This window comes from Xiphias gladius, chromosome 9, assembly GCF_016859285.1.
Source record: "Xiphias gladius isolate SHS-SW01 ecotype Sanya breed wild chromosome 9, ASM1685928v1, whole genome shotgun sequence".
NCBI classification, from domain to species: Eukaryota; Metazoa; Chordata; class Actinopteri; order Istiophoriformes; family Xiphiidae; genus Xiphias; species Xiphias gladius.
In genome coordinates, this window is record NC_053408.1 from 7,937,213 (window position 1) to 7,951,473 (window position 14,261).

At 40.6% G+C, this 14,261-nt stretch overlaps 1 protein-coding gene across 4 annotated transcripts in view; it reads right to left on the reverse strand.

Moving 5' to 3' along the window:
• dock1 (dedicator of cytokinesis 1) overlaps nucleotides 1-14,261 on the reverse strand; it is a 179,096-nt gene that overhangs the window by 6,947 nt on the left and 157,888 nt on the right. For all 4 annotated transcript variants that reach the window (XM_040134778.1, XM_040134777.1, XM_040134776.1 and 1 more), the window contains 5 exons: nucleotides 13,053-13,137; nucleotides 11,168-11,254; nucleotides 9,240-9,416; nucleotides 8,151-8,234; nucleotides 1,028-1,165 (listed from right to left, as the gene is read on the reverse strand). In XM_040134778.1, coding sequence (XP_039990712.1) covers nucleotides 1,028-1,165; nucleotides 8,151-8,234; nucleotides 9,240-9,416; nucleotides 11,168-11,254; nucleotides 13,053-13,137 — 571 coding nt within the window. The remainder of the gene's footprint in view (nucleotides 1-1,027; nucleotides 1,166-8,150; nucleotides 8,235-9,239; nucleotides 9,417-11,167; nucleotides 11,255-13,052; nucleotides 13,138-14,261) is intronic.

The window sequence follows — 14,261 nt, forward strand, 5'->3', positions numbered from 1 at the left end:
CACTCCAGTGTGATGGACAGAGAAACTGTAAGGGTGAGGGTCATTTGCAGTATTACTCTAAGTTTATGTACATTAAAGAGCTCCAAATGCAGCGACAAAATCAAACAGAAAGTAAGTGGAAAAGAAAAAAAGAAGAACTCTGGTGCTATTACTTTCTGGTAGAACCTGCTGGAAGAAAAATCTGGTAATGGTAGCTCTAACAATGAACCATTCTGTATTTATAAAGTCTTTTCCAGCAAAGAAAGGGGACATCACAAATCTGACAGGATAACCGTATTATCAGACCCTGGAAAGTGATGGCTTTTCTTTTGTTTGAAAGGTCACCATCCTCTCCCTTTAAAATGAGCGAGGGACCCATTACCACGGGTAAAATTGAGGGAAATGCACACTTGTTCAAAGTGCATTTGGAGGACTAACTGTAAAAAGGTACAGGAAACTCAAAATTGTAAATTTTTAGCTAAAGACACAGACATAGACATAGTGAGACAACCGCTGGACACAAAATACGACAACATGTTTTCTTTTCTTTTGATGGAAATTCAAAGTCTCCCCCAAAACCTTTTAGCCTCTAACCTGACTCATTCAAAGTCATTTTGGCTTCTCGTGAGAGCCACGTCATTGTGTTTTGGTGGAGTTTTATACTATTTGACCCGGAGAGTTCTACAACATATGCCACTACCTTGAAGTGTTCACCAAAATTAAGCATTTCAGTAATTTCATCAGTGTGAAATGCTAATTGCACATACTAAATGTTAAAACTACAAGCATCCCTGAACAAACAAAGCAAAAGGAAGACTGGAATCCTATATACTGGATTTCAAAAAGGCATAATAACAACAGGTTGCCATACTATGAAACTTCTTAGAAGAAACAGAATATCTATTTCCTAGAAATCTTCAGCCAAACACAGCAGAAGATGTAAAGGAAACGGTGAAATTTACATTTGGCCTGCTAAAAAATGGCCGCACTGAGCTTCAAAACACCTTTGATGTAACAGAAAGGTCATAAAACAGGTAAAAGCTCTTACCAGGGTCTTTACCCCATACTGTTTCTCCACCTTTTCCCGTAGTTGCTTGAAGCAGGCCTCCATGCGGTCGTGGAAAGGTCTCAGTGCCTCCGTGACCTTCTCTCCATGGATGCGAACACCCTCAGCAAGGTGTGGGATCTGGCGAGGGAAAAAAAAACAGCGGCGCAAGAAATCTTTATCCAACATTCCCCGGAGAGATGAGAGGTTAGCTTCACGCTGGGTCTTCATTCATCAGAGGAATACGTTACTGTTCCACTACATATAGCCAATTTAATGCACATGGCCTTTGGCTCCTCGGCTGTGCATACTCAGCACAAGCACTGAGTGTACATCACTTTGAGTGTGTCTGTGTGCACAAAGGGGGAACATCACTGCAGCCTCACCCAGATGGAAGTTGACTATATTAGAGAGGGCTGTTGCCATGACACCCCCGCACCCTCCTTCGTCCCACCACCGACATCAACACATCATAGCACAGGTATATCAAACGTGTCAATGAAAAAAGCATAGACAGACTAAATGTATCTTCATGTCCTGCATGTGATGGATGTTTTTCCTCTCCACCTCTGACGCAAACAAAGACGCAATGCACCCTTTCCAGCACGCTGCTGCCGCTCACACTGTAGGCAGCTGGCGAATAAGAAAATCTTAACACATAACAGACGCAGCTCAGGTAGAAGGAGAGAGAGGGAGACAGACAGAGAAAGAGCGAGGGAGAGAGTCAAACTGCTGAAAACTAGTAATTAGAAAACCCCAGTGCCGAAGTCAATGTCAGCAAGCTCTGCTGACTAAAAAGTGCCATCCCTTGGGGAGCGAGCTTTTGAGTGTTTTTTTTTCTAAGCTGGTTGTTTTTGTTTGTTTTGTTTTTTTTCTTCTTTTTTTTCCAGAACCTGGTGTTTCTGTGTTACATGCCATCTCTGGGTGTGGTAACGGCAGTGAAGGATTACATAGTAATTCGCCAGAAACCGGCAAAGATTTTACAGTCAGCTGTGGTAATAGCAGACCCTTTCTTTCCCATGGCAACTGTAAAAACATCTCCCGACTGTCTCACTGATATAACTGAGAAATACTGTTACCTAAATACTGCTACTTAAACGTGAAAAGAAAACAGCTTATGCTTTTGTGCTTATAAGTAAAAACGTAAAATAAACAGCATCAGAGGGGATTTAATTCAAACATTAATATCAATCCATCCTAGTCAGAGTGACGCAATTTTTCATTTGAAAAACAGGGAAACACTGAACTGCAGAGTGCATCTAGTGCATCATTTTAAGAACAGTAGCTTTTACGGCTAACAAATTCACCTAGGCCTGAGCAAATGGAGAAAAAGAATCTGCTCAGAGTACAAAGAGGTGTTGGCAGTATCTGGCATAAGTGGAGCAGTAAAGACAAAAGTTTGTGTGTGTGTGTGTGTGTGTGTAGGCTAACCTCTGATTCTCCAGAGGCTGCTCGCCTTTCTTCCTTTTCTCCGAGGCCAAACTGCCCCTCCACAGCAGGCTATAGTAAGAACTGACTTCGCTCAGCTGGCACAAAACACCAATTCAGTTTCGTGATGCAACCTTTTGTAATAATCTCGGTACATGTTTTATTTACACACGGCTTCCACATGTAGGGGAGGGTTTATGAACAGTGAGAAAAAATTACCGACGCAGAAACACACATCTATAATGTTCTAGATTGAAAAATCAGCTAGGTTCATGTTCTCAGCCATGTGATACACTGCACTAGTGCATTAAACAGCATCTTTACTTACAGCCACAGAGAGGAGAAGCGCACAGTGAGCAGATCAGCTTGAAAAGAGATAGTGAACATGTATCCTAGCGCCTAAAATCCAGGATATTTCACTCACTGAATGCTAGTTACTGTGCTGTGCTCCACAAAACCAAAGCTTTGGCACAGAAAGATAAATGAGAGGAGGCTACAGACATCCTGCACGGATTTCCCCTGATATTGAGCACCTTCATTATCACTGCTGGGACCTCTTGGAGGAGAGAAGAGAGAGATGCAGAGAGGATGAGGCTGAAGAAAAAAGGTGAAGGAAAGGGAAAAGAGGCAGAGGGGAAAAGGGGTAGGATTAAGAGAAAGGGGAGGGAGAGGAGTCACAAGGACAAAGTGTTGTGAGATGTAAAAGACAGAAAGGGGGAGAAAAAACAGTGAGAGTGAAAGCTGAGGCAAGAATCACGTCTCCCAGGATACCCACATCTTTTTATAGACCTTAGGATGATTGAGTGCGACTGAGTGGCGGCATGGCAACAGAATTCTGCTTGGTGGCTGCATGGAGAAAAGATCATTGTGGCAAACACTTAGGCTCAAGGTTGCAAGCAAACACGTGCACACACACACACACACACACACACACACACACACACACACACACACACACACACACACACACACACACACACACACACACACACACACGTTTTCAGTAGTTTAATTACATGTAACAACTTTAAAAAAAAAAAAGTTTTTATTCCTCTCCAGCAGTCTAACAGAGACAGCAAGTTTATGATTTGGGATGTCAGTAAGGCATGTGTTACCTCATGTGAGGCTGATGTTAATATCTTATAATTAGACAGTGGAGACCTGGGGCTGCATATATAAAATCCAGCATGGATTCCACTCTAAAGCCCAGCTTACAAAAGAGTAACAATGCATGGTGCAAAAATCAGCACACACTTGGAAAAAGCTAAATTTAGTTAGTTTTCTTTTTATAGGAAAAAAGAAAAAAGACACTGAGATGCTAGCTGGAAAGGCCAGGCAAGCCAGAGGTTTTGTTTGGTCATCTTAGCAGGCATTAAGGCCACATGTCACAGCAATAGTTATGGTGTCAGCTTTAAAAAAATAAAAAAAGGCCAGACACAGTAAATTAAAAATGGCAAGAAGCACACTGTCATGAGGACACTTTGAACTTTCTTTCCTGATAATGAGAAACACTTACAGTGGCAATACCAGCGGAAGGGAATCACCGCTCTAACCAGCCACACTTCATCTAAAACTGTTGACAGATGGGAAACAAGGTCGGACAAGCTGAGTGTACGCTCAACCAAGGCAAAAAGGTGGTTAAACGCTGGACATATGTCGGTCAGGTGGCCAAAAGCAAACCAATGGAATGCTCTTGTTTTTTCTAATGTCCTCATGTCGTTTTCCTCAGTGAGCTGTTTGTTAAGGGCCATGATACACTGGCCTGTCACAGTGCGCTCTCACCAACTGTCTATGCCATCGACTCAAGCAGCCAATGATTCAATTAGCTGAATAGCCGCCAATACAACTAGTGCCAACGGACACTATGCAAAAATTACACATAGGCGATGGTGAGCCATAGATGCTCAATGGCAGTGATTTTGTGCCTCCCGGCGGTCAAGAATCATTTACTCCAGCTCTAAATGTGGCATAAATCATTGGGACATCATAAACCCAATAAAAAAATACTGTAAATAGGAAACAAACTAGACAGAATTTAGAACAAAGCAACTAATAAAAAAAAAAAAGGCCTGGATGTCCCTGTGCAATATTATCACTACTTCATCAATTTAAGTTTTTCTGTATATCCAAAATACACAAATTCAGGGTTGATGTTTCTCTATATGTATGCACATTCCCTCATCATATTTCCATGCAAATCACAACTTTGGAACTAAGTGCCACCTTTCAAGCTACATTTTGTTGGCATGCAGTGATTACAAATGAAGCCCCAGCCCCATTTATAAACAGGCAAATTTTCAATACTATCGGCTGACAAGAAGTGTGAAAGAAATGGTATGGCTGTTTAATATAAGCAGTGTCTCCTGGAGCCCAGTGCTCTTAGTTGAACCCTGTCAATCTATCCCTCTCTAAAGCACAGTGAACAGACTTCAGAGCAATACCCTGGGGTGCTGGGAAAGCCACATTGCATTTGAGATACCTGGTATTAGGGCTATGATGACATATTAAGACCTTCCGGGAGGTCACAAGGGGTTTTTGTGACGTGACATATCCAGCCGGTGGTGAGTCGAACAGACCATTAAGCAGACGGACTTTACTGTACGTGAGATGAAGGGATCAAAAGCTTAAGTAAAAAACTAAAATCAAAAGATGCCGTAAAAGATTCAATTCTCACTAAAAGATTCTGCATATATACATGTGACTATGTTGTTGATGCCCTGGTGAAAATGGCCCCCTTAGGTCTGTGCTTCAATTTGTTGATCTCTCAACTACCCTTAACAGCTTGTAACAGAGTGGATCAGGTTGCTGTTAAAAGTTTAAAGTACTAATGTAAGCATCTGTCCAAAGAATTTGCAAATTAGAACAAGAAACATCACTGATCACAACACCTACTTTGTATTTGCCAGGGAGCTTTTTACAATACCTAATTTCCCAATTCCCAGTTTGCTCATTTCCTCTTAATTACTAGACGAGGACAATGGGTATTTCAGAACAACAGTGCACACTAGCTCATTTCTCCCTGTTTAGTTTGTTTATTGGAGCAGGCTCATCCTTATTTGTCTGATTTAGACAGATTTCAAGACGCCAGATAAACAAGCATGCTGGTTCTGGCGAGGGGACAGCTGATCCATTTCAAATCAACATGTCTGCCTTACCCTTCCGTTTAAAAGTTCCCTGTGTATATGTTTTTGGTGTGGGCTTGGCAAACATATTTCTGCCTTCTCTATCACACATCTCTGTGATGATCACACCAAACAACTTCAGTCAGGTCTTTTTGTGCATAAGGGACATACATACCACCATGATTTCAGAGACGTAGTTAAGAGAATGTGAAGGACATTTTTAACCTAACACAGCTGCCAAGATAAAGCAACTCGTTTATTTTATACTGGTATGACTGTTGTGTACAACAGAGATCCTGCTAATTAGTACTGTGGATTGTGGGTGGACGAGGATTTAAAAACTGCAATGCGATTTCCAGCGGAAATCTCACATTGATGCTGAAATGGAAAATTGGCTCTTTCACATCTGAGCACCACTTTGGAACCAACACAAATATTTGAAACAAAGGCTTTTTTACTTCTACATTATTATTCAGTGTCTTTCCTTCGAGATGGATATAAAAATAACGGATGGGTCTTAAAGGTAAAAACCAGTTGCATACTCCAACCTTATCAGGTATAATGTACAGTATTTATACATTATTCCCTACAATATTCCCTACTTTCCAAGAGTAATTAAGTACTGACACGTTTATTTTTAGGTTACCCTCATCTGCTTTGTCAACTTCTACTTCAGTCAGTGATTTCATCCTTTTTTCCATGTTCACAAAATTTGAGTGTCTGGTGAATAGTAATTATAAAAAAAAAAAAAAAAAACAGCCTTACTTCTAAGGCAAAATAACTATGCGAGCAGCATCAAAAATGACATCAAGCTCGAAGACTTCAGTGTCAGAAGCAGGGAGGCAATATAAGACTGGCATATTTTATGCCGTGAAGCACTGTGCCTTATAAAGACAGAGGGTTTCACAGACAGAAAAGAGTCAACTTTTTCAGAGTTCCACCAGAGATACAGAGCACAAAGTTGACCCATTTTTCCACAACAGAGAAGGGAACAACTATTGCGAATTCAATTAACTTCCTTTTCCTTGAAAGTAGTGCTAGGAAGCAGACAGAAAAACTTCTCCTATATGTTCTCAATTCCAGGGTGAACCATTAGGCAGGAAACCAGGACTTCCTGAGTATTAAAGTGACCCTTAGTTTACAGCTGAGGAGTTAAGAGAGAGCAATAAAAGAAGCAAAACAAAACATAAAACCTACTGTGCAGCATTCTAAAATCCCAAAGGGAGGAAGTTCTTGTAATTTCTCTAGAAAGTACAGATAGCCAGGAGTTTATTAATCAAGGATGAGCTACAAATGAGCTAAAGATCTGATTTTCATAGTAAGCTTTTAAAACAGCACGTGTTGCAATGTAGTCAAACAACGTGTGTGTGTGCGCGCATTTCTTGTCTGCTGTGTGTGCACTTCCTGAGGGTACAAAGCTCGCAAAACTGCCAGTGCTGATCTCTTGCTATCTCTTCACTCAGTGGAGCATCCTCCCTAACTTCAGAATGTTTGCTTCAGCACTCTCCCTCACTATTATTTCCACTGAACTCTTTAACACACTTTCCCCCCTGCTCACTTCAGTTACTCTCATTGGAAAGTCTTGCCAGTGCACTAACAAGTTCTTCAAACTACACCATATTTTCAGCTATAACCTTTCGGAGTGACTCTGCAGTAGCAGCGCTTTAGTGAGGTGACAACATTTCTGACATAAATGCCATAATATACAGAACTGAACAAGTATCTCTCAGCATTTAAACTCTCCACTGTGTATGTACAGATAGGTTAGGGCTTTTCAACAGTCAGGATGTGATTGAAGTGTACACTTTCAGCTTTAATTCAAGGGGTTAAACAAAAATATCTCATTTAGCTGTTCAGGAAATACGGCCATATTTATACATAAGTAAAATGAATATAGCATTTGATATTTTTGTTAAACCCCTTGAATTAAAGCTAAAGTCCACACTTCAATCACATCTTGATGGCTTTGTTTCAAATCTATCGCTGGTGTACTGAGGGAAAATTGTGTCACTGTCCAAATACTTATGGACCTACTTGTATATGAAGGACTTTCAGATGTCAAAGCCCACAGCCTGGTGTGTACAGGGCCCTTAGCTGGTGGTCTGTGGCACCCAGACTTCTGGTGCTGATCCCATTAATAAACTCCTTAACTCTAATAATTAAATCACAGTAACTTAGATATAAGGCCACTACATCTTCAACACCTGAAAGTGAATAGCCCAGAGCAAATTCACGCAAATTAATGAAGCTCAATTACGCTGAAAGGCCAAGTGGCATGAGTTGGCATTTTCACGCCTCTCATGCTCCTTCATACCGTAAGTATGTTGACTGCCTGTAGGCTATGCCTTCCTTTACATGTGCCATGGAAAAGAAAATACCATGGAATATGATGGGTTCTGTCATCTATTAAAGTAAAGAAGGATGTAATTTGTCATAAGCTGGTCATGGTACTTTTGCCCGAACCCTGACATCTTTGGCAAGACAGACCGATGCTTTAGAAACTACGGCGTGATGTTTTACCATGGTCATGTGCACTCCGCATAGATTCAGGTGACCAATCTTAGCTGCAGTCTCACCTGCCAGGCGATAAGGTCCTTCAGTTTCTCTATCTTCTCAATGTCCTCTGGGTGTTCCTGCATGTACTTGTCATTGAAGAAGGCCTGGAGAAGAGGGATAAGAGACACGGGATTAAGTATGTTTACATGAAGGGAGGTATAGGAAGAGTAAGTGCAGGGAAAGACAAAAGGAACAATAGGAAATGTGGAAGGGTTTTTGATATTAAAAAAAAGAGAAATGAGTGGGAAAAACAAATGAGTGAGGGGAAAGCTTTCGGAGGGGCTGTTAGCATGAGGAAAATGTAGTCAAGACATCCGTCTCTGCTCTACCACCTGCACTATGTCACTGAGATGAAGGAATTACCTGAGGGCAAAGAATTCACGTTGCACCTCCTCTGACTCATTCTGCACCGAGACCAATATGAATCTATTCAAGGTGGTTGTATACGCTGGAAAATCAACAGGCACTTTTTTTTTGTATCATCAAAAACAAGTTAAAAAGACTTTTCCTTTCTACATGAGTTGCTATGTTGGTACAGGTGAATTGAGTGTGCAGCCAATAAACCAGTGAGAACACTAGAAATATGATGAAAAAGAAGGAAGACTGAGTAGAGCTTTTCAAATAATAATTAAAAAAAAAAGGAATACCAATACAACTCTCACATTTGTGCATTAAATATGACGCCAAAGACAGGAGACAGTTAGGTTAGATTATCTTAGCATAAAGATGGCGAACTTTTGGGCTGATTTTTTTTTACTTTTGGGACAGAGCCAGGATGGCTGTTCCCCCTACTTCCAGTCTATATGCTAAGCTCAGCTTATTGTCTGCTGGCTCTAGCTTCAGTTTTACGGTACAGACATAAGAATGGTATCGATCGTCGATCTCCAATCTAACTTTCAGCAAGAAAGCAAATAAGTGTATTTCCCAAAATCTCAAACTATGACTTTAAAACTCCTGTTAAAATTATGCTTAAAATCAAATTGTGCATATAGAGGAATACAGATTGAGAGAAAAAAAAAAAAAAAAAAAAAAAAAAAAAATATATATATATATATATATATATAAAAAAAATATATATATAATTGAGAGACTTTTTTCATGTTGACTACCTTCTCATAGTTGGTAAAACCTCCCATGACAGCTGGATCCACAATCCCATTGAGCAGCATGGACAGGGGGTTAATGGGAAGGTTGGGGTCTGTGAGATGCCTTTGCACCATGCTGCTGATCTTCTCGTTCGTCAGCTGCATTGTTTCTATGGCGTTTTCCAGTGGACTGATCTCCTCCTGTGCAGCAGAGTAAGTGAAGGTGTCACAAAATTTTCTCAGCACTTATTCACCACTTTTAGCATATATACACATACTGTACATCACTACTGTCTCTGTGATCACAACAATAAAGGAGAAACATTTTGTCTTCACCATCTAGGGATAGGTTATTAAAAGATGGGCTTAGGAACCCTTAACTAAACACATAAATCATGTAGGATAGAGGAGCAATGAATCATTTTTCACTGCGCCCATACATGAACCTGCAACTGTCAAATGAAGATGGATAGTGCGTTGGTATAGGGGAATTTCAATTCCCTAGTCAACAAAATATGACTGGAAATTCTGAGAAAAGATGAATACTTGGAAATGCTGTCATTAATTCCCCTACTGTGTGAAAACAAATGCCAATTCAATCCATGGAACTCCACATGGAGGAAATCTCATTACTTTTGCTGAAAACAAAAAACAAAAACAAAACAAAAAAATCACCCCCTTGTAGCTTGATACTAAGAATTTAGAAGAAACATGAGTGGATCGTTGAGCAAATGTCAGATTTAGACCCCAGCCAAAAAAGATAAGAGGTTGTGCCAGGGAGACAAATCTCCAATCTGTGCCGGTATGTCTCAGGCCAGCATGATAAAAAGCATTGTCAGACGGAAGGCTTTAGCTTGGTGAATCTCAGCCTAGTCATTAAGCTTTAAATAGAGAGTCTGACCTCGGGGACATGGCCTCTCCCTGGCTCATCTGGAGGGCAAGCTGCTCCTGACAGTATGTTCCAACCCAGCCTGAAGGGTTCTGCTCTGAATTAGTGTGGCAATGGAGAATAACTCTTCACTACATGGGATCAGGAGGTTGGGGGGATCACATCTTTTAAGTGAAATGATTGTGGATGCAGCGACCAGAAGGACCATTGTGGTGAACTAAATGCCTAAACTGCCTGGTGTGTGGGTGTCACATGATGCTATTTGACGGCTATGGATAGAGAGGGAGCAGACTGTGGTAAACGCCCTGGCTAAAGAGAACCTCTGAGCAGAGGAGGAGATGCTCCTCTTTCTGAGGCTTTTCAACAGCACAGACATGAAAGAGACAAATAAAGAGTAATTGACTGTGGAGTACCTAGCCAGGATAATTACACTAAGTAGTGCATTTGTTTTTGGACAAACTGATGACACATTAAAAGGATGAGGCAGGCGTGTTGGGTCCAAGCGATACTGTAGCCTGCTCTTGTGCTCCAGCTTATATTACTATACTCATTTCTCTACAACCCCTCTTCTGACAGATAACATCTAAGCCCAAAATGGAGACACAGGATCAGCACTATAATTGGTCACAACAGCTACGATAAGATAACTAAGATGATAAAAATCAATGAGGATTCAGTGGGATGCAGGGGGAAATGTGCCCATTCCACGTGTTAGAGTAAACACTAAAGTCATTCGTTGCAGTATGAGCATATTTTCAATAGAGCAATCCCGGTAATTCTATTCAAGGAAAATCATCAGAGAGGGAGTTCTGAACTCTCCTCTAGTTGTATTTGTGCTGTGTAGCTATTTTCAGTGGAGAGAGGCTTTAAGGAGTGCTTGGTGAATCAATGTGGGCGAGATAGAACGTGCCCTGTCGTTAGTCCGGGGAGTGGCCCTCCTGCATCCACACGGCTGTCTATACCACATAAGTGGACAATTCATATCGATTGCCTCTGAGCAAGGCTGCAGATCCTCATTTGATTAGGAGGGCCTGCCTGGCACACGTGCCCTTCTCCTACTCACTGTGGAGACTGACTTGACTTCAAACCAGCGCAGGATGCCTGGGAGTTTGTACGCTGTCGTGTAAGTGGTCCTCTCAATCCACATGTTCTGTAGACAAAACGACAAAGACACAAAATCAAAGTCTGAAAAAGGAACACAGCGCAGAAATCAACTCAACATGACGAGGCACGGTTCAGTTTACGGCTGTTTCTGTGCTAAACCACATTGAAAAAAAAAAAAACTGTAAGACTGTTGTGGCATGAATGAGATTAAGTTGATGTAATGGTTGTTCACTGAAAGCCCACTGAAGGTGGGCTGATGAGAAGGAGTTGTCCAGTACCTGCCTGGATGACAGGTCATTAAGGCCCGCTCACAGACAACCCAAATATGATGGAGTCTCCCCTAATACACAGTGGAGCTCAAATAATGACTCTAAATCTTAAAAAGAAAGACAACACACTACAGGAGATGATGATGTTTCCCCTTGCAAGAGGGTTTCAATATTTAAGCCTTTTTATCGATGTGTCAGAAGAAAAGAAAAACAATATCCCAGTTGGAACAATTAAAGTAAAGCTTTAATGCATACTTACTTCTCACCTTGGAGACATGGCAAATTACAAAGATATGTGCATGTAGACGTGTTTAATAAGTTCGACAGTCAAAATATGTCTAGCAATAGATATCCATCACCTCTCTGTCACACCGAGAGGCCTATCAGTCTGACAACATTATAGAGTAAGTCTGAGGTGAGTTAAATACATCATCCTGCTCTGCTGAAGTGATGCCACAGTAGACGTACAGAGGAACGTGTGAATGGATTTAATTTGTCTCCCTTGTCATTTGCAACCTGAATATAAAGCGTGCACAAAACATAATTCATTAGATGTGCTTAAAATCAGAGCTCAACAGTTGCACTAGGCAGCCAGATTTGGATCACTGTCAGCCATTTTATTTAGTCTGGATCTTCTTGTTGGTAAACATTTTTCCCGTGTTTAAAATTGAAAATGAAAATAAAATCCTCTGTATCCCTCTGCCTTGGTGTAAAATCTTCTGCTTATGTAAATTCTGTTCTGCTACGCTATTGATTCACTCTGTTGGAAACAACTAAAAGAATGTGTGGAGCATAAACCTCAAACAATAATCCAATGGCATCCTAAAATAAATTACAAGACAAGGGTAGCAATACAGAGACAAACAAGCCAAAACCTGATCAAAACAAATTAAAATGAAAAGTCCTTTTTCAGTTTTACTCCGTTTTCTGCATCTCAGTATCAGAGAAGACTAACAAACTATTTGATTAGGCTTGGCAATCATTATTCTGCCTACTGAAATTCACCCTGCTAAGTACATTATCTTGAAAATGTGCAATTTTTTGCCCTGTTAGTGGAGTGTGTGTGAGCAAGAGAAAAAAAAATCTTTCAGAGAGAGAGAAAAAAACATGTTATGTAATATATTCTTATCTATTCTAGGTATCATTTGTCATTACCAAAATGATAAAAATATGTAAATACTCAGGACGACTATCACTTCAACCAAAAATAATTAAAATCCAGGAACTATTTTGTCAACTTGGCAAACAAAGTAGGTTGCTAGTTGCAGCTTGATACCCGTTTCTTTTTGGCCCTGAAAATGCACACTGTACATAGGTACATGCACTGTAGATGCTAAAATGTTCTATATTATAGTTCAACACAAAGTAGCCTTCATGTTAATTTTAGAAATTTAGACAAGAATTTATAAATTCAAACTGGCTTGATCAATTTTTCACTTAAGAGGGCATGGAAATTATGTTTGGGAGGTCTAATGTTAACAAATAATACATAAAACCCTTTAAAAATAACATGGAAAAGCTAAGACATGGCAGCAAAAACAAGAGGAAGAAGAAAAAAAAAAGGACAGCAATTACCGCAAACTCATTGTCGGGGTCTTTCTCTCCCTTCCTCACTGGCCTGGAATACTGGAATTTATGGACTTCATTTACTGTGTAGAAGCTGGAGAGGGAGAAAATCAGAACCTGAGTAAATTAAAACTATTATGGGCAATCTACAGCTTGATTCAAAGGTTGATTGCTTTGCTTCAGGTCAAACACAGGACAGGCCCCCTTCCAGGCTAGCTCTGCCTGGAACTGTGGCATTTAGCATGTTGATTTTGAGTAGCTGTCTAAGGCATCGCCTCATCTACATGGAAAATAAATAAATATTTGGGAAGCACACATCACTGACAGCCCCTGAAGTAAGCCCGACACGTCAGACGTGTAGAGAAGCAGCAGCTTACGTGACAGAGGCACGTCACTAGCAGGGATGAACTTTGCCAAATAAGGTTAATAGACTTTTCACACTAAGAAAATGATGGCGTTACATAGTGGCTGTGGGAGTCACCGTCTGGGCACATACATGGTCCCCCACATAGATGCATTACTTGCTCTTTCCCATCTTTTTAACTGTCTCTCTTGCCGCCAGAAATCCACATTCACACTTTCCTGGGGAAATGAGTTCAAATCTATTATCCTCATCCAGCATATTGCATTTCCAATTCTTAAAAACCATGCCATATGGTACAAAGAGCATGGTTTGACTTTATTAGCAAACCATTATGAATAAAATATGAAATGAATCTGTGCTGTTCCAAAGCTACTGTCCTTTTATGTTTTTCAGCAGCAGCAATAAGTGTGTGCAGATGGGCTGCAACAACTTTTGAACTTTTTCTACTAAGGACTGTTAATGTCTTGCTGATGAACAGACCATACAAAGCTTTTGTGGCATGCAAAGTACACGGATGATTTGGGCTCAGGTCTTAATAAATAAATAAATAAATAAAAAAAAACATAATGAGACCCATTCCCAAATTAGCTGAGAAAGTGTGGCATTAACCTAAAAAACGGAGCCTCTGAGCTTCTGATCTAATAAACAGACAAATAAAGCAGCTTTAAATCAGCCGTACAACCCCAATTAAACCTGTTAAATGTCATTAGCTGGAAGGCTACAGATGATGCAGTAGTATGGTTTGGACAAAGCAAGGTCAGAGGGGGTGTGCTCTGCCTGCTGCTGTGACCCTTTGGCTCGAAAGGCTCAGTCTCATTGCTATGCACTGCTGATCTTCTGCACTTAATGAGAGA